The sequence below is a fragment of the Anarhichas minor genome, unplaced genomic scaffold, assembly GCF_050575085.1.
Source record: "Anarhichas minor isolate MPS153535 unplaced genomic scaffold, ASM5057508v1 ptg000007l, whole genome shotgun sequence".
NCBI classification, from domain to species: domain Eukaryota; kingdom Metazoa; phylum Chordata; class Actinopteri; order Perciformes; family Anarhichadidae; genus Anarhichas; species Anarhichas minor.
In genome coordinates, this window is record NW_027466453.1 from 7298613 (window position 1) to 7316993 (window position 18381).

Consider the following 18381-nt stretch of genomic DNA (forward strand, 5'->3'; position numbering starts at 1 on the left):
GCCATGTCTCCATTGATGCTATTTATATGAATTTAGTGAGTTGCAGTTCCAGACTGTGGCCACTGGGGGCGGTACATAAATATGTATTTGAAAAGTCGACCTCAAGCGTTCACAGTATGGAACTGCGGTAAGTGTTACATCACAATTGTCAGAGGGCTACATTTCAGTAACATCCTCACATAACCAAAAACTAGCTTCGGCTACATATCCATCTGTTACGCTCATCTTCAACGTTGTAGCTGAGAGAGCTTGATCACTTTATTTTGAAAGTATATACCGGAAGTGCTGTCATGTTTGCATTAAATTAACGAGTTGCAGTTCCGGACGTTGGCCACTGGAGGGCAATATATATATATATATATATATATATATATATAAATACAATTCGTTTTATTAGTGGTCGTTTTCAAGTAGTGTGGAACTGCAAATACATTAGAATTGAAGCTGATGAGTGTTTTTGTTGACTCTGCCAAAAGCATATCAGTTCTGAAAAAAAAAATTAAAGGGCTTGCTAGCAGTAGCAGTGCTAGCTTGTGTACCCACGTCGGTCACGTGACAATCGCCTTGCTCGTCAGAACGGCTCTGTTAAGTGTATTTTATGATATACATTAATATTTTGTGAACACTCTGTTATTTCATTTCGGATGGCTTCAGTTTAGGCAGTGGAGTTTGAAAGTACTACCGGAAGTGGTAGTGTGGTATTATGTCTGTATATTGACGCTAACTTGACTAAATTAAAATGCTGCAGTTGCCGACTGTGACCACTGGAGGGCAGTATAACCCCAAGATTATACATTGAAGACTTTCTTTGAAGGAATAACATGGGCTTAATATTGGTTGATAACAACGTTTATACCAATCCAGAAAAATATAGATACAGGTATAAATATCTCTAGTATTCCGACTAAAAAATGGTCTTTCTCTACAACAACTTCCGCTATTCTGCCGGAAGTGACAAAATAAAGTAAACAGAGGAGCTGCAAGTGGATCCAGAAATTAGGATAATTGCGACTAAAGGGAGCGATTTAAAAAATACATTGCGCTTTGTTTACATACTAAGTGACATTTGTACACGAAACTGGTGCGAAGTCAAACAAAGGTAAATCGTTTTCGGCATATGTTTGCTATTCCACTTCCAAATAGCCTAACGTTACGTTAGCTGCTAACGTTCTAGCTACTGTAACGTTAGTAAGCCTTTTTTCTGTTACTTTCCGTCACTACAAAGAAATATATCAGTCGTCAAACCGCCTTGATTGTTGTACGTGTTGCGCGTTCAGACTCATTTAACTGGGCAGCATCGGGTAGCTTTAGTTAGCATGCACTGAAAGTAAGCAGCTGTTCATCCAGATGCTGCAGCAGCTACGTTAGCGTGTTTCACTGACAGCTCTGACATCAGTGGGATCATCTGTCTTATTATGGGATCAATTCCAGTTGATACTTGTATTGTATTCTCCACCAACATGAGCTCACTTTAAATCACCTGTTGTAGTTTTAGCCCAAACTGAGCAAGCAAATTAACATAAACCCGTCTTGTTGTGTCTGTCTTAATACAGTCTCACAGTATTTAACGTGATGTGTGTTCATCACTCACAGGTTCACAGCGACAGGATTGACACTTTCCTGCAATGTTCACAGACATGGATTATGAATTGGAGGAGGACAAACTGTGAGTCCCAATTAGGTTTCCCCTTTTTGTGATCTGCGCTATTCAGTTATGTTTCAGTGTGTCAATTTTTAAATCTTCAGTTTAGACTGTGGGACAGTTACTGACTAATCAAACCATGTTGAGACTGAGATATCACTAAATCCTTAAAACAGAAGCTGAGCCTGAGTCCTGATTGAACTTTCCTCTCATTATTGAACTAAATGTTTATGAACTTGTAGGATTTTATACTACAAAGTTGAACTTATTAAAATGCAAAACCAGGATCAACTAAATGCTACAAATCTCAAAGTATCGTGTGTGTCCTCATCAGGGGGATACCAACAGTACCTGGTACTGTGTGTTTGAAGAAAGATGCCAATAACCTTATTGGGATCAGCATTGGTGGTGGAGCACAGTACTGCCCTTGTCTCTACATTGTTCAGGTATGTACAGAACAATTGATCTGAACAATTCACTAAAGTATAAAATGTAAGAACATACAGTGTTTCTGTGTCATTGGTACCTGTTTTAATGTGGTTTCTGGTGTCTTACAGGTCTTTGATAACACGCCAGCAGCTCTGGATGGGACACTGGCAGCAGGGGATGAAATCACAGGCGTGAACGGGAAACCAGTGAAGGGAAAGACCAAAGTGGAGGTGGCAAAGATGATTCAAGCTGTGCAGGTACACAAATACTGGGGATGGATTCCCACCAGGAAACTCTCAGATGGCTTATTACTTACTTCTTCTACGATGTTTTGGATATACAATCTAGATTTATAATAACTCCACACCACTAATGACCACCTTTTTAATGAGTTCAAAAGTCAAATTCAAGCACATATGGAGATGAATAGAAACACGCAAAAGGAATCGGACATTACTTACATTTCTGCGTCCCACCTGGGCCGAAGATTTATCAGCGAATAGTCCGAAAGTTTGCAGATTGTGGATGCAACCTCGCCATCAAACTGGAAAAGAGGGACTTTACTGGCTCGGCAAGCGGTGCTGCAGGGGTCAGGACAATAGCCCATCGCGTTTAGTATAACGTCACCAGTGCAGGGCGTCTGTGTTTATTTAGGCATCCATTGTTCGCACCCAGAAAATTCCATGACTGGACACGACTGCATGATGGATTAAAGACGAGGTGCAACGTGGGATTTAAAGGATCAGAATGTGTTGCTGTTTCCCATTCAGGGCAAATGAATGTGCAATATGACCTTCACCGTCGGCACCATGAAGCTGGAAAAGTTTGCACATTATCAATTTGACCTCCTATAATAAGATAACGCATTGTATTTTAAAGGTTCATTTTTAGATTTTATAAGACTAAATGAATGGCAGATACAGTTTGTCCTCTAGAGATGGTCTACTTTTAAATATGTACGTTTGTGTTGTTGTTGATTTTCACAGGAAGAAGCAGTAATCCACTACAACAAACTGCAGGCGGACCCTAAACAGGGGAAGTCGCTGGATATAGGTATCTCCTCTATTAGTCGTGATTCAGTCCGTTCATGTTACTGCATGTGGGTTATGTATTGTAATGCTGTGAATAGCTTTCTTCCTTCATCACAGTAACTTTTATTCAGTGCTGTTTGTGTTCGTTGAACACGTTCGCTGTGTCTTCCAGTGCTGAAAAAGGTCAAACATCGCCTGGTAGAGAATATGAGCTCAGGCACAGCAGATGCTCTTGGACTCAGTAGAGCTATTCTATGCAACGGTGAGATTATTATTATTATTACGAGCATGCTGTATATGTATTAGTGCATTTATGTGGATCGATATGAAGCTCAACTCCCGTGGATTCACTCTACAGATGGACTGGTCAAGAGACTGGAGGAGCTGGAGAAAACAGCAGAGCTCTACAAAGGTGAAGAATAATCTAATTTCAACACTGGCCTTCAGTGAACTGAAGTGTTGTAGTTTAGTGTGATCAGTAAGGTGACTGTTCATGTGGCGTTTTAATCAGATGCACTGTGTTAAAGTGAGTTCCTGTAAAGAGTCACCTGTTCCTGTTTGTTCAAACCGATGCTTCATTCTTGTGTTTGCTCGTAGGGCTGATGGAGCACACGAAGAGACTGCTCAGAGCTTTCTTTGAGCTTTCTCAAACTCACAGAGGTGAGTTCCTGTGTTCAAAATCAAACTCAAGCAAAGAAGAAAAGCACAAACCAGATCCTCTTAGCCGATCTCAATCTGTCTGAGCTTCAGTGTCTGATGTGTCTGTATTCTAAATTCTACCCCTCCAGCGTTTGGCGACGTCTTCTCGGTCATCGGGGTGCGAGAGCCTCAAGCTGCAGCCAGCGAGGCTTTTGTGAAGTTTGCTGACGCTCACCGCAACATTGAGAAATACGGTATTCAGCTGCTAAAGACAATCAAACCTGTGAGTACGGATTCAAGATTGACTTTGAAACCATTGTGAACTTGTTTGTGAGGATGTCTGCAGTTAATCCAACATCACCGTATGGTCTGTCTGACGTCTCGTTGTGCAGATGCTCCACGATCTGAACACGTACCTTCACAAGGCCATACCCGACACGAAGCTCACCATCCGCAAGTACCTGGATGTGAAGTTTGAATATCTGGTAAGGCAGCAGCACTCTGTGCCTCTTGGTTCCAGTGCGATGCTCAACACGGTGTCATCACTTGTAAATCTGACCGATGTAGCTCACGATCGGTCTACAGACAGACGGAATGGATTCTTTGTGTGTTTCAGTCGTACTGCCTGAAGGTGAAGGAGATGGATGATGAAGAATACAGCAGTATTGTGAGTTCTCGTTTTCATTCTACACACAAGATTTAAGGGGTTGCCATTTATATAAATGTGTTGCTGCACGTCTCTCGGAGGAGTCTTGTTCTCGTATCACCTGAAGCAGTGATTGGTGGGCTTCTTCCTACAGGCCATGGGAGAGCCCCTGTATCGGGTCAGCACCGGTAACTATGAATACCGTTTGGTGCTGCGGTGTCGGCAGGAGGCTCGCGCCCGCTTTGCCAAAATGAGGAAGGACGTTCTGGAGAAGATAGAGCTGCTGGACCAGAAACACGGTCTGTTGTTGTTGTTGTTGTGCTTTTTTCCATTTACCTTCTCAGTCGATTGTAAACTCGCACTAGTGGTACACCGTGACATCTGTCTGATCGGCTTCTCTCTGTTCAACAGAAATGGGAGAATGTCTGTCACTCACTCGCCATGTAAAGCACATTTTAACAGTGTTGGTTGTTCACTGAATAACATAGATGATCCTCTCTTGTCCCTCCTCTCTTCTTCACCTGCAGTCCAGGACATTGTGTTCCAGCTGCAGCGCTTCGTCTCAGGCATGTCCCATTACTACGACGAGTGCTACGCCGTCCTGAAGGAGGCGGATGTCTTCCCCATTGAAGTGGACCTCTCCCGCACCACCATCAACTACGGCAGCCAGTCGTTGTCCTACGCCGGAGATGATGATGAGGAGGAGGAGGGGGAGGGAGGAGAGGAAGGAGGGAGCAGCACAGAGAGACAAGCAGAGAATGGCGCTGAGAAACTGATCGATGACGAATGACAGTGAGTGAGTGAGTGAGTGAGTGAGTGAGTGAGTGTGTGTGTGTGTGTGTGTGTGTGTGCGTGTGTGTTGTGTGAGATGAAGTCCACCCCTCTAACATAACTGTTCTTCACTTGCATCTAATGTCAATGCACTCACCAAGCAGCGGTCTTTGCAGTGGAGTAAAGCAGTTTAAATGGTGAATACTACTAAAGGTTGCTGCTATAATGCTGTATGTTCGTGTTTTCGTGGTGTTTCTGTCTTTTTGGATACTCTAAAATCAACAGCTTTGCGATTATTTCACCATACTTCTGACTGTCGGCTCAATCTGAACGCTATGGAGGGGTTTTAATGTGGCAGAACAGGATTTGTGTGATCGTGAGGTGATGAGATTATGAGGTGTGCCTTCTTAGCTCTTAATGAAGCCTGGTGGGCCGGGGCTGCGTGTCAATGTGCATATTGTGGATTGTTAAAGTTATATCTTGATATTAACTTTTGTTTTTTGTTATTTTCTTTGCTACAAACTTGTCATTTTTTGGACAGGGATTTATTCAGCTACCAAAAATGATATTTTGTGGTGAATGTTAAGTGACACTTTCTCAGCTTAACAAACAAATGACAAATGACACTACTGGATACAACATCTGACGGTATTGCTGAAGATAAAGACTGAATGAAGTTTGTTACATGAAGCTGTTACATTTTCTTTTCTATTCTTCTGAGCACATCTTTAGTTGTTTCACAAGGGAGAGTCTGCAATTGGTGTCGAGCTCTGAAAAGCTTCACAACCAAAGTCTATTTTTTAATCTGTTTCACCTTCTTTTACTGCACGTTTCAAGTCAAAATGTGTTTATTTTTTTTCTAACTCTCTTGCAACACACCTGAATTGCTCTCTCCTTGTCAACAGCATGTTTGTTTTCTTTCATTCCAGCAATGGTAGTGTTTCTGTTGAGGAGAAAGGTAATGGACTCACAGATCTTTACCGCTGCCGTAAATAACTGTGTAAATAACTGTGTACAAAGGGAAAGGGTGTATCAACTGTTGTTTTATTTGTTATTGTCATTTCCACTTTATTTATTCTTTTTGTCAATATATATTTAAAAGCTTTTAATTAGAAGATTGGATTCTATTTTATAGTCAATATAATTCTCCTCTTCTGTGGCTCCTTGTTGCCTTCAGGGGATAAGATGATTTTGTGCATTTTCATGATTTACTATTGGGAACACTAGGGGGAGGCACCACACTGTCCTGCAGTCATCAACGACTACACCATGTGTTGAATTAAAACAAACATATCGTTCGTGTTGTTGTCTTTTACTGAATAACTGGAACGTAATGAATCAGAAAGAGCTACTGTGTCAATTTACACAGCTCGGTCCTTAGTCACCTAACGTAACAGCTTATTGGCTGAAACGTAGAATGTTATTTATCGGATTGTACCATAAAAAAGCCAGTAGCCATTTCCAGAGAGTTACAATTTAATTGCTGCCGTTGTGTAAGTAATGCATATGGATGCGTATAAATATTTACATGGTGTGTTGGGAAAGCCGCCAAGCCCCAGTGGCCTAATGGATAAGGCACTGGCCTCCTAAGCCAGGGATTGTGGGTTCGAGTCCCATCTGGGGTGAGTCTTTTCTTTATTGTGGAAAAATAATAAAATAGGCAGAAATGGTTTTTAACTATTTCCATTGCTTATGATACTTAGCACTGTGTGTCATTTTCTATTTCAAGGACATATTACGTTGTTCCCGTTCCCTCCGCTCAGCAGCCAATGAGGAAACGCTCCGCTCACTCAGGTTTACTCGGACTTTCCTTCCGCCATATGTCAGATTTTCTCTTCGCCTTGAGCTATTTGTGACTGATCCGCGTCTCTATTCTGCAGTTAGATTAGCTTTAAACGGCATTAACACAACAATGCGTTTACCAAAGAGGCTGTATGTCCTTCTGTTATTTATTGTGGCTACGACCTTCGCCTCTCCGGACAGTAAGTAAGCCACGTCTGTATGAAATCACGGGTTGTTGCGTCAGGATCGATTCAGGATTTAACAAAATGTGGTTCGCTGTAAGCATGCATGCACTTCTGTATACATTTGACTGACTCGCTGTCAACTATTATGATTCTGAAATGAACTGAATAGCCTGTTTTCTTGAGCTATTTAACCTTACATACAGGGTAATCCCCACACTCACGAGGGCTCCTTCCACTGACATGTTTAGTTTTAACCTTCATTTTGGTTTATGTATTTAAATCAATTGTAATATAAGCAAATGTAGAAACATTTAGACTATGAAAGAAGAGAAGGACATAATTCAGACATGCAGGGTGGGATATTTTTAGTGAATGGGACATCTAGTCTTGTGATCCTAGGAGTCAATATCCCCAACTTAATATTTTTGTATAGCCTAACCTTGTATAGCCATTTTGTTTTATTCATGTCCTCTTACTGGTGTATGATTTGTTCTCAGCGATGACAGCAGCCACGGTGTACTGGGACCCTCAACACAAGGTTGTCCTGCTGAAGGAAGGGGTGCTGGAGACGGAAGGAGATGCCTACGGTTATCTGAATGATACCCTCTCGAGTACAGGCTGGAGCGTCCTCGAGATCCGTGCCGGGTATGGGCAGACCCCTGAAACTGATGAGGTGACTTTCTTCCTGGCTGGCTACCTCGAAGGCTTCCTCACTGCCCAGTAAGTGTGATGAATGTGCTGTCACGCTCGCTTTTCCTCTCGAGTCCTCATCATGAGTTCATGCCTCTACCTCAACATCTGATTATTAAAACTAAACTAATATCAGTAATCAAATTGGTATTATTATATATTATTATATTGGTGGTTAGTATGTTGATCATATATGCGTCTGATTAGAAACTTGGAGATAAGAAACTTTGATGAACTTTGACCTTTGTCACCTTCTCTAACAATTAAGAAATGATAGACAGCCCCCTCACTATGCAGTAAAACTATAAAATCCTAGCGATAATAAACTACTGACTAATCAAACATTATCAATAACGTGGTTGTAACATTGTAAATACTGTATTTCTTTCATTCTGATTACATTATTTGAGTATTCATGCATTTTCTTTCTCCCCAGGCAGATGATGGACCACTATACCAACATGTATCCGCAGCTGATCCACGACCCAAAGATCCTCGGCCCAGTTCAGAGTTTCATGACGTGAGTCTGTTTCGTTTTCCTTTAAAACATTAAAACCACAGCAGCAGCACCGCAGTCACATACAGTAGAATACACAGTATCAACATTTATATACAGTATTATTAATAATAATAATAATAATAATATTAGTAGTAGTAGTATTAGTATTACCAAACAATTTATATACAGTAGTAATTTATATACAGTAGAATCTGAGTCCCACAGTACTGTCACAATCTCTCACATCCTCATTTCAGAATTGTTCAGTTCAGCTCAGCCTGTGGCCAGATATTTAAGCTCTGTTAGATGTCTGTGATGGCATTCGCCTGCTCTTGACCCGAGTTTAATGTAGTTCATTCCTGAAAATGATTACAGTCAAATTCAGCAGGAAAAGGAGAACAGAGACAATATTGTTGTTTGTTTAAGTAACTTTGGATTGTTTTCAAGTCAGCTCATTGACATGTATCTGCAGAGCTTTTGGTCATGTTTTACAGTGAATAATTATGATGAATAATGTCACTCTTGGGCTTGTAGGAAGCAGGACTCATGGACCAGAGAGCAGGTAAAACTGAACAAGAGCTCCGATCCTCTGTGGAAACACGCAGGCTTCATCGTGGCTCAGATGGATGGACTGCAAGCGGGAGTCGCACACTGGGCCAAGCAACAGGGAAAAAAGGTATGAAGGGCACATAACGTCAACATTATCTTATCATTGCAATTTAACTCTTGTTTAAACAGGCTCTTTTATGAGCATTGAAGCCCTTTGGGGACAGACAAAAACAATTAAACAACATACATAAAAGGTGTAAATCAATGGGAAAATACAGAATAATCAACTGCAACTGTTCAAATTCAGGTTTCAAGTGTATGCATATGTAAAGATAAAACATAGAAGTGCCCTAATTAAGAATAAATATATATAAATGGAATAATCTGGATCTGATGGAAACTATAAACTCCACTTTAAGATCCATATAACGGCTTTAAATGCTGCTCTGCCAGGTAACAGATTGTTGTTGGGTCATAAAGTTAAACTGCAGCTTGGATAGTGCAGATTTGGTATGAAATGTTTCTTAATAGCTCATGGTTTCAGTCATTTTAAGCGTATCACTTGTTTTGTAAGATATTTATTTTTAGATTAGTGGCTGTCTCACTATGGAAGCAACACTACTACTCATTTTCGTTTTCTGACAAACAGCTGTTTATCTGGCCTCCTTCCCATAGCCGCTGTCCCTGTTTGCCGTCCAGTTCCTGAATGCAGTGGGAGACCTGCTGGATCTGATCCCAGCCTTAGTTCCCACCTCCAACCCTCCGCTCAGAAACTACAAACTTCCAGGGATGGGACACTGCTCTGCTCTCATCAAGGTCAGAGGTCAAGACATGTACAGTGAGGGGTGTTCCTCAAAGCTCCCGTGCACAATATGTGTTTTATATCAGTAAAACAACAGCTGTAATCAGATGATTGACTTAAATGTGCTAAATTTAATAAAAAAGTAGTTACAAACTATAAATTAATTTCCTAAACAAATACACAGGTGCATTGGCAGAATGAGAGAATATTATTCTTCATCCTGCATCTTCTTTTAAGGCTCTCTCTTTGCATTAGTGAAGAATTTAGTCTATAAAAGTGCTATGTGCTCCTCTGTGACCAGCACTCTGTTCCCAGAGACGCAGTAGTGTATTTTTGTGTAGTGAAAGTTTAATTTGCTACATAAACAAAGAACTCCCACTCACTCTTGTGTTTGTGAAAATGTGTATAGTGTGGGGTAAGAAACAGGCCTTAGTATCAGAGAAAGTGTGAGTCCTCTGTCATAAAATATATTTAGTAACAGTAATAGCAGAAATATTACTATATCTTTTTTGCTGCATTGTTGAGCACTGCCACATTTACGACACACATTCCAGTCATTTCTGCTGACACAGGAACATCGTATTGACTGTTGAGTCTAACTCCACACTTCACTGTTTTCCTCCTCAGATGCTGCCCGGCTTTGAGAACCTCTTGTTTGCCCACTCCAGCTGGTACACATACGCTGCTACAATGCGAATCTACAAACACTGGGATTTCCACATCACTGAGCCCCACACAGCCACCGGGAAACTGTCCTTCAGCAGCTACCCTGGTATGAAGGCCCCAGGAATTCTCCTTAGCAAGAATCATTCAACAAGGACAATGGTGGAATTGTAGCGATTTGCAATCAGTTTTCCACACAACTTTTGTCAAGTATGTCAGTATCTCAGCTTAATCTTCCTCTTCAGGTTTCCTTGTGTCTCTGGATGACTTCTACCTCTTGGGCAGTGGTCTGATGATGACCCAGACCACCAACAATGTCTTTAACACCTCCCTCTTTGGCACAATCACTCCCAACAGCCTCCTGGCGTGGCAGAGGGTCAGGCTGGCTCACAGTTTGGCACATACTGGAGAAGAGTGGGCAAAAACATTCTCCATGCACAACTCTGGTTAGTGACTATATATTTTGTAGTTAGAAAGAAGTGAACTCACCAGACCTCTTCAGCCTGGTCCTCATCTGTGCTCGAGGCGACATTAGCCGCTAAAAGACATCTCTGGCTCTGCTTGTGTAGGCACCTACAACAACCAGTACATGGTGTTGGACAGGAGCAAGGTGAAGCTGGGCCACAGTGTTGATGACGGCGCTCTGACTGTGGTGGAGCAGATCCCTGGGCTGGTGGAGTACTCTGACCAGACACAGGCTCTGCGCAGAGGTAACAACAGATCTTGTTTTTCTATTTTTCTACAGTATTTGTTTCATGTGATCGTTTGTAGAGTTCGTCTTTCCTTCTGCCCTCGTTAACCAAAGGTTACTGGCCGTCCTACAACGTTCCTTTCCACCACAAGATCTACACGCTGAGTGGTTATGGAGAAATGTGGGAGGAGCATGGAGAAGACTTCTCCTACGATCTCTGTCCCAGAGCCAAGATCTTCCGCCGTGACCAGGCTGATGTCAAGGACCTGGACTCCTTGAAGCACATTATGAGGTCTAATGGTGTGTGGCTCTGTCTGCTTTTGGTAGTTTCTGACTCGCATTCAGCTGGTTCTCCGTTTCAACTAAGTCACAATGATCAAACAAACATTGACATGTTTGTTAACTGAATGAACTTGCTTCGCCAGGTAATCATGAATCCTCATAGTCAGTCATAGTAATGTTGGTCCCACATTTTAAATAAAGATTTACTTATCAGCCCAGAAGAGGACTTGTGGCCACATGTGTAATGTTACTGTTGTTGTTTGTCTGTTGGTTTTCAGACTACAAGAAGGATCCATACTCCAAGGGTGACTCCTGCAAGACCATCTGCTGCCGTGCCGACCTGAGAGCAGAGAAGCCTACACCAGGAGGTTGCTATGACACTAAGGTACCACAGTGCCACCCCGTCACCACAGTGATCTTGTATTATAGTAACGAGAGGTCACTTGTAGAATCGAATGCCTTTTAGCTCAGAGTTTCTCTGGTTCCTGTGTTGTTCTCCGTCCAGGTGACAGATTTCCACATGGCTGAGGACTTCCGTGCGGAGGCAGTGAACGGGCCAACGACACAGGACGGACTCCCGCCGTTCTTTTGGGATAAATTCAGCAACATCAGCCACCAGGGTCTGCCGCTGTACTACAACTTTACCTTCATCGGGATGCAGCCTCTTCTCTTCAAGCCTTGAGGTGTGTTTGTGTTTGTGTGAGTGAGACAGAGCGAGAGTCTGTCTGATGCTTTCGGGGTAGGGAACGATGAGAGTCAAAGGTACAATCTGATGTTTCTTTTGTGCTTCGCACATCTGTTTACACACTGATTATTTTTGATTTAATTATTGCTGAAAGTTACAATCTCAAAGTTCCCAATTTCATTCTCTTTGGCGGCAACCGTGGCAATAAGCGGTAATTGCAGTTGTTTTTCCATCTTACTTCAGTTGTTGCAGTTGTTTTTCAATCTTACTTCCCAGAGGGCCCAAATCCCAAACGGCGTGCGCCTTTTGGGATTCTTCTTGGGAATGTCGCACACAGACGCCCAGTTTGTAATAATGCAAGGGCTTTATCACTGGTCCATAGGCTCAATCACTGTTGTGTTACCTCATTCTATGATAGATAGTGACTTAACAGACATTTATTTAAATGAAAATCTTTGAGAACATTATTTTAATGTTCAACTGGGAAGAGACCCCGGGGAAGACCCAGAACACGCTGAAGGGATTACATCTCCCAGCTGGCCTGGGAACGCCTCGGGATCCCCCAGAATGAGCTGGAACATGTTGCCGGTGAGAGGGAAGTCTGGGTCAGCCTGCTTGGCCTGCTGCCACCGCGACCCGACCCCGGATAAGCGGAGGAAAATGGATGGATGGATGGATTTTAATGTTAAGAATTGCGTCCCAAAAAAAGCTTTTTTGACTAACAGTACCTCCTTCCACCTGATAAAATGCAGGATGTCAAACTGCCAATCAGATTTAAACTCAGTATTTTAACACCTATATGTCTCATGTGCGTTATTTAATTTGGAATACATTAGAAACCAGTACGCTTTTTTTATACTTGCAGCCATTTGTGCCTTAAACACTGACAGCAACTTAATGATTTTATAATATGCAGAATTAATGCACTAAATCACTAAAATGATTTAATCCTTCTTTAAATGCTTGAATGTCTTCATGCAAACACCATCATTTCAATGGTAAATGAATAAATCAGTGCAATGTCAAACTCAGGGCTGTGATCTTCTCTAGTGCTGATATTTATATTCATCTATTTCTTATACTGTGCAGAATGAAAATAGCTCAGGTTGATATATTTATTACAAGCCTGTGTTTCTTGTAATATGATGTGTAATACTGCACATCTGTATCATGCCATCATTTCATGTGTTGATTGTTTATTAAAGTTTTACAGTTGTACCAGCACAGTCCTGTCTTTAATCTTCTGCATATATATATGTATATATATATATATACACCCACTAATGTTGTAGCATTTTTCCTTATCATGAGTTATGATTGGTCCAAAGTCTTGAAATCAGGTGAGGACATACTTTGGGTAATTATGTAACAGTACAAGTTTGAAATGTTTAGATCACATGAAAAATCACATTTCACCTGGATGCTTTTATGGGCGGTGAGCCAAGCCTCCCTCGGACACGTCGCATGACTTTATTGATATGTGGATGGCATTCAAGGTAAAGATCGTGGTGACTGTCTGAGTGAGGTCGAAACCAAGAAGTTGCATAAAGATAACAAATTGTTGCACATACACTGGGCCACATAGCCTCTCATTGACTGAGTCAAGCACCACGTGAGCTAAGCAAATAGCTTGCTAATTACCATCTCAATTTCTTAACACGACATCATTGACTGTTAGTATCATAGCACCACGAGGACATAACATCAGACATTATTCATGATGACTTACATTGTCACTGACGCACACTGTTGTAACAAAGGCTATTGATAACAAATATTGAAGATCAGACTGACGAGTGAGGGGAGTTAACTACAGTATATATACACACGAGAAAGTCTGTAACTGCGTGCAGGCGCACAGGGTCTCTAAGGCAGAATAAGAGTGGCTTGCTGTAATGTTGGTTATCCTCCAGCAGGGGATTTTATACAATAGCTTATGAAAACCTGTTTATATTTAAAGGCTATTATATTTGTTTATTGATCATCTCACCTATCAAGTATATGGTGCGATGTTAAGTGGGTTGGACCGCCAATAATCGTCAATTTATTGAATTATTCACCTGCATGGTGGAAGTAGAGAAGTCGACCGCAAATCTCACGGCGTCCAAGTTAAATCTGCACATATAATTTAGGCTATAGGCTGCCATGCATTACATGGAAGAGGAAGATGTGTTGTAGGCCTGTGCCTTTATGTGAATTAGAGATGGAAATGTTGCAGTCAATCAAACAGGAGCTCTAAAACTACTAACCTGTTACTACTAACTATTACCCGTCATTCAATAATTTATCCAAACTAAGGAGCTTGAAGGTCAGGACCTTTTTTGTTTTTGAAACAGAGACACAGTAAGCTCTCTCTGTCTGCCCCCGGGGACACTGTAGTGATTCACCCTTTCCTCTTAAATGGAGGAACTGAAACGTCTGTTAGGCACTCTGCATTCATTTCATAAATGCTCCCTTCACACCCCTCCTCTGACTCACAGTGTTCTGTTTTCAGCTACTTTTTTCAGTTTGTGTCACACACACACAAGTTTAGGGGAGGGTAACACAGCAGACAGTCTCCACATTCCTCGCCCTGCTTCAGCCATGGCCAAGAAGGACTGTCCTGCTGGCAAAAGGTGGGACAGTCTCGTCAGCACATGTATCCTAGAGTCCGAAACCAGACCTGAACCAGGACCATCAACAGGTGAGTTTCACTGAATGCCTCTGACGTCGAAGTCTGTTTTTTTTCCCCTTCTGAAGAAATCCTCTAGATTTCTTTATCTACCTTCTGAGCAGAGTTGCTTTGTCATATTCTAGTCTCAAAATATCTCTTTTTAGATGTACTCTAGTTTGACCTGACATCTCTCGGTCACTTGATTTGATAATAATTCTTCCTGGCCATCGCAAATTTTAGTGATGTGTTGTTTTCAACTTGACCGTAACGTAAAGCAATCAAGTGACTACACCTGTGTGCAGCTCCTGAATATATGGACTGATTAGTAAAAAACAGGGAAGGCACAGAGCTCCCGCTTTACGATAAAATACCTCCGTTGATCTTAAATAAACATTTTAGGTGTTTTTTTTCTGCAGTCCTGCTCCTTTAAGAACTACAGAAACAATCAATGCTGCTAAATCCCAGTGTGTGCTCATATTCTAAATAATAACTTGGGTTGTACGGCTGTTGAAAATGTAAACTATTTTTAATGTTGAGGTAGTTGATCAGTCTCTTCCCCTCAGAGCGGCCTCTGGCTACTGTGGTCCAGCTGAGATCTACGGCCCCCACAGCCCACTCAGTGATGTTGCTGAGTCCGGCTCTGTGGATATTTGTAGTGCTGGCCACACTGGGGTCCATCTTGGCTCTATCTCTCTGGTTTATCATATACAAACGACAGACCAGGCACATCAGCACCTCAGGTAAAGATAAATGGCATTGATGACTCATAGGATTTATTTTATCTTATTCTTCGTGAATTAATTCTTCAATTGAAGGCCAACATATCCCAGGATCCTCAGAAGCTGAAAAGACTATTTCTTCAGCATTCTTTTAGTCTTTTTATTGCCTCAGAAATCTGTGACTTTACTTTTGAAAATATAAATGTCAGTATTGACGTTTAGACAACAAAACTGGTCCTCCTTGTAGAAGCAGCTGCTGAAATAGAATGAATTGTCTTATCAGCTACAAACATTTATCAGGCAAAGAAGTGTATAATTGAAGCCCCAGAAATACAATTTTCAGAGATAATAATTGATCACTCATATCCTGGGTTAAATCCTCCTTAATGACGTATTTTATCAGAGCCGTTTGTCAAGTCTTTGTATATAACATGCAGAGCGAGCATCTGTAGTCCATGAAGTAGACCATGAGCAGTGTGTGGAGGAAGTGGGGTTGCAGGCGGGTAGGTGGTGAAGTGTGACGTTCATCACAGTAGAAACCCCACAGTTTCTGTTCTCTTCTCAGGCGTCCCATGGGTCAGCCCTGCTCGCTCAGCAGCTATTCTGGTTTCAACACACATCCTTTGGTTAGGCAGGACACATTGGGTCTCACACCAACACATATGCTGATAAAAAAGACATGCCAATGTCATATACCAATGTTATGAAAGAGTGCAGCCTGGTGGACAGAGAGACATCATATTGTGTCCATAAAGCCAGATATTTGAAAGCTGCTAATGTCTGTGTGCATTAGCTCTGTAAATAATGCTTATTAAAACTCTTACATATAAAATAACTGTGACAGCCATGTGCTCAGCCTGCTTCTATAAAAGGAAACTCCTTTGAATAGCTCTTATAACTTTTGTGCTTCATTGATAAAACCATTTTCATCCTCTGGAATGCATCTCCTGCGCAGTCTTAACCCAGTAAAATAAAAAATAAAAAACGTCAGGACTGAGGAGTAACTAGGTTCACTTTATCAATAGCATGCTTTTGTCCTCATTGAGTCAATAGACCTTTATCCACAGGACAACCAATAATGTAAATAAGATCAGCAGCGTGGAGGTATTCATCTTAGCCCATTCACTTGTTGTGAAACACGTCATTGTTGTTTCACACGTGATGTAATGCAGAAGACTGATGCTTGGCTTGTAATGTTTAGAGGTGTTTTTACACTAGTAGACTAAATATAGGAATATAGTGCAAAGTCGAATACATATGTGGATCATAAAATCAGATTTCCATACCGGATAGTATACTACATTGTTATACTTGAGGTGTGTGGCTGCATGGCATTTGGTCGTATTCTATAGTGTTTTCTGTGTTACGGGGCCATCAGGCTTCCTTTTCTCTCTTTGCCACAGTATATAAAATGGTTCTCTTGACTAAAAGTAAATGGTATCTGCAATTCTGTGAGGTAATCAGTGCTCAATTTCAGTCCACACATGTATTCAGGGAGATCGTATCACACAATATATTCAATTCAGTCTGGATATTCAGTGACATTCACGTATTCAGTGACATGCTCATGTTTCAGTTGTCTGTGTTGCAGAGGAAGCAGGGCTGCAACAGGAGCCTCTCCAGAAAACAGAGCCACCTGCCAAAAGCCAACCACCGCCTTCAGAAAGAAACGGCCAGGCAGAGATGTTGCAGATAGCAGCATGGACCCCTTCACCCTGTTCTCACCTGCACCTCGGGGCCCAAACAGGCAATAAGTGGGAGGAGGGCTTTACGGCGAGCAGCGACCCCGCAAAGCATGCTGGGACAGAGGGGTTTAGAGGGCTGCCTACATGCAGCACAGCAAGGGGACACAGGATCCCACTTCCTGCCACAGAGCTGGGTGGCACTGTCTTAGTTACAACTAAAACTGTGTAGGGCTTTTGCCACTGCGTGTACTCTGCTCAGTGTGGGGAATTTTCGTTAAATCCAAATTTTGGATATTTTTCTTTTCTACCTCTAACTTTTCTTTCTTTTGTGTTTTTGAAATCATTTTCTACTACTGTTGTTTGATTTCACTGCAACGCTTGAAGAAATACAAGTGTATTCTTGTAGATTGGTGTCCAATTATACCATGTAAGACTGTTTATAGTTTATTGTACTTTATTGCAAAGTTGTTAAAAAACAAAACAAAAAAACTGCTCTGATCTTGTGCAATATTTCAAACATCATTTAATAAAACACAAGACCAAAATCATTACAGATATTTCTGATGTTCTGAAGACAAGGTAGCATTGTTGTGGTGCGAAAGAGAAATATTCTCAGATCTCCGCTATATTATGACAAGTACAGTTTGGAAATAGTCTTTAAAGCAGAAAAGGGTATTTACATGGTAAATAATTTTGTCAAACTTTCTCAATCAATAAGCTTCCTGCAGGCAACATCTAAACATTAACGGAGAACTGTTCAAAGTAAAGTCAAGAAGAGTACATTCAATATCATTATTTGGATTCCATTTGGAGAAAGCTGGGTTTTTAATAGCTCTAAAAGGAGGACTCCCACACTACAATCCATGTAGTTGTGACAATAACTATCTGTGACTTATCATTGTCCACAAGGCAGGAGAAGGTGATGGTTGTGTGTTGCAAATTACAAAAAGGCATGAGCCCATGCTGTTTGTATTTAAAACATCATATAAGAAAAATCCACCCAAAACAGTTTTTATAGCCATTATATGGGTAAAAGTGGAAAACTTTGGCGCCCCCAAGTGACAGTATCAAAATAAACACTGTGGCAGAGCCTATGTGTTGCTACTCTTGGGGCCAGTTTGTTCCTTTCTTATTCCCATGGATAACAGTGCAAATGTAATGACGTAGAGTACACAGCTACAGTGATTTTATCTCAAGAATGTTGTGTTGAAATGTGTCAGTTCCACCCAATAAAAGAGGAGGCTTATTTGTACCGCCTATTCCACCACAACAAAACTCAACGTACATCTTGAATGATATATAAAAAAATCTGAGGGTGGATTTTTCCTTTTAGCAAAA

At 41.4% G+C, this 18381-nt stretch overlaps 3 protein-coding genes and 1 non-coding gene across 7 annotated transcripts; all 4 read left to right on the forward strand.

Moving 5' to 3' along the window:
* Window positions 1–801: 801 nt before the first annotated feature.
* pick1 (protein interacting with prkca 1) lies at window positions 802–6456 on the forward strand. 2 transcript variants are annotated; one of them, XM_076084662.1, is made up of 13 exons: window positions 802–880; window positions 1594–1666; window positions 1977–2088; window positions 2200–2328; window positions 3058–3124; window positions 3275–3364; window positions 3461–3514; window positions 3700–3762; window positions 3891–4024; window positions 4134–4226; window positions 4358–4408; window positions 4542–4686; window positions 4915–6456. In XM_076084662.1, exons 2-13 carry the CDS (start codon window positions 1626–1628, stop codon window positions 5175–5177), a joined length of 1242 nt encoding a protein of 413 aa, XP_075940777.1. In that variant the 5' UTR covers window positions 802–880; window positions 1594–1625; the 3' UTR covers window positions 5178–6456. The 2 variants fall into 2 exon arrangements, with proteins under 2 accessions (XP_075940777.1, XP_075940768.1); XM_076084653.1 differs by lacking the exon at window positions 802–880 and adding an exon at window positions 942–1099.
* Window positions 6457–6710: 254 nt separating this feature from the next.
* On the forward strand, window positions 6711–6783 carry trnar-ccu (transfer RNA arginine (anticodon CCU)). Its single transcript has one exon. It is a non-coding gene; the product is annotated as a tRNA-Arg (tRNA).
* A 172-nt stretch (window positions 6784–6955) lies between these two features.
* plbd1a (phospholipase B domain containing 1a) lies at window positions 6956–13204 on the forward strand. 2 transcript variants are annotated; one of them, XM_076084630.1, is made up of 11 exons: window positions 6956–7140; window positions 7623–7845; window positions 8252–8335; window positions 8849–8990; window positions 9539–9679; window positions 10293–10437; window positions 10574–10774; window positions 10898–11038; window positions 11134–11319; window positions 11580–11686; window positions 11807–13204. In XM_076084630.1, the coding sequence occupies exons 1-11, from the start codon at window positions 7071–7073 to the stop codon at window positions 11981–11983; spliced, it is 1617 nt and encodes a 538-aa protein (XP_075940745.1). In that variant the 5' UTR covers window positions 6956–7070; the 3' UTR covers window positions 11984–13204. The 2 variants fall into 2 exon arrangements, with proteins under 2 accessions (XP_075940745.1, XP_075940755.1); XM_076084640.1 differs by having other exon boundaries at window positions 7116–7218.
* Window positions 13205–14477: 1273 nt separating this feature from the next.
* Window positions 14478–17591, forward strand: LOC142942391 (uncharacterized). Of its 2 annotated transcripts, none has more exons than XM_076084691.1 (3): window positions 14478–14669; window positions 15203–15379; window positions 16935–17591. In XM_076084691.1, the coding sequence occupies exons 1-3, from the start codon at window positions 14570–14572 to the stop codon at window positions 17270–17272; spliced, it is 615 nt and encodes a 204-aa protein (XP_075940806.1). In that variant the 5' UTR covers window positions 14478–14569; the 3' UTR covers window positions 17273–17591. The 2 variants fall into 2 exon arrangements, with proteins under 2 accessions (XP_075940806.1, XP_075940814.1); XM_076084699.1 differs by having other exon boundaries at window positions 14485–14669; window positions 16950–17591.
* Window positions 17592–18381: the final 790 nt, after the last annotated feature.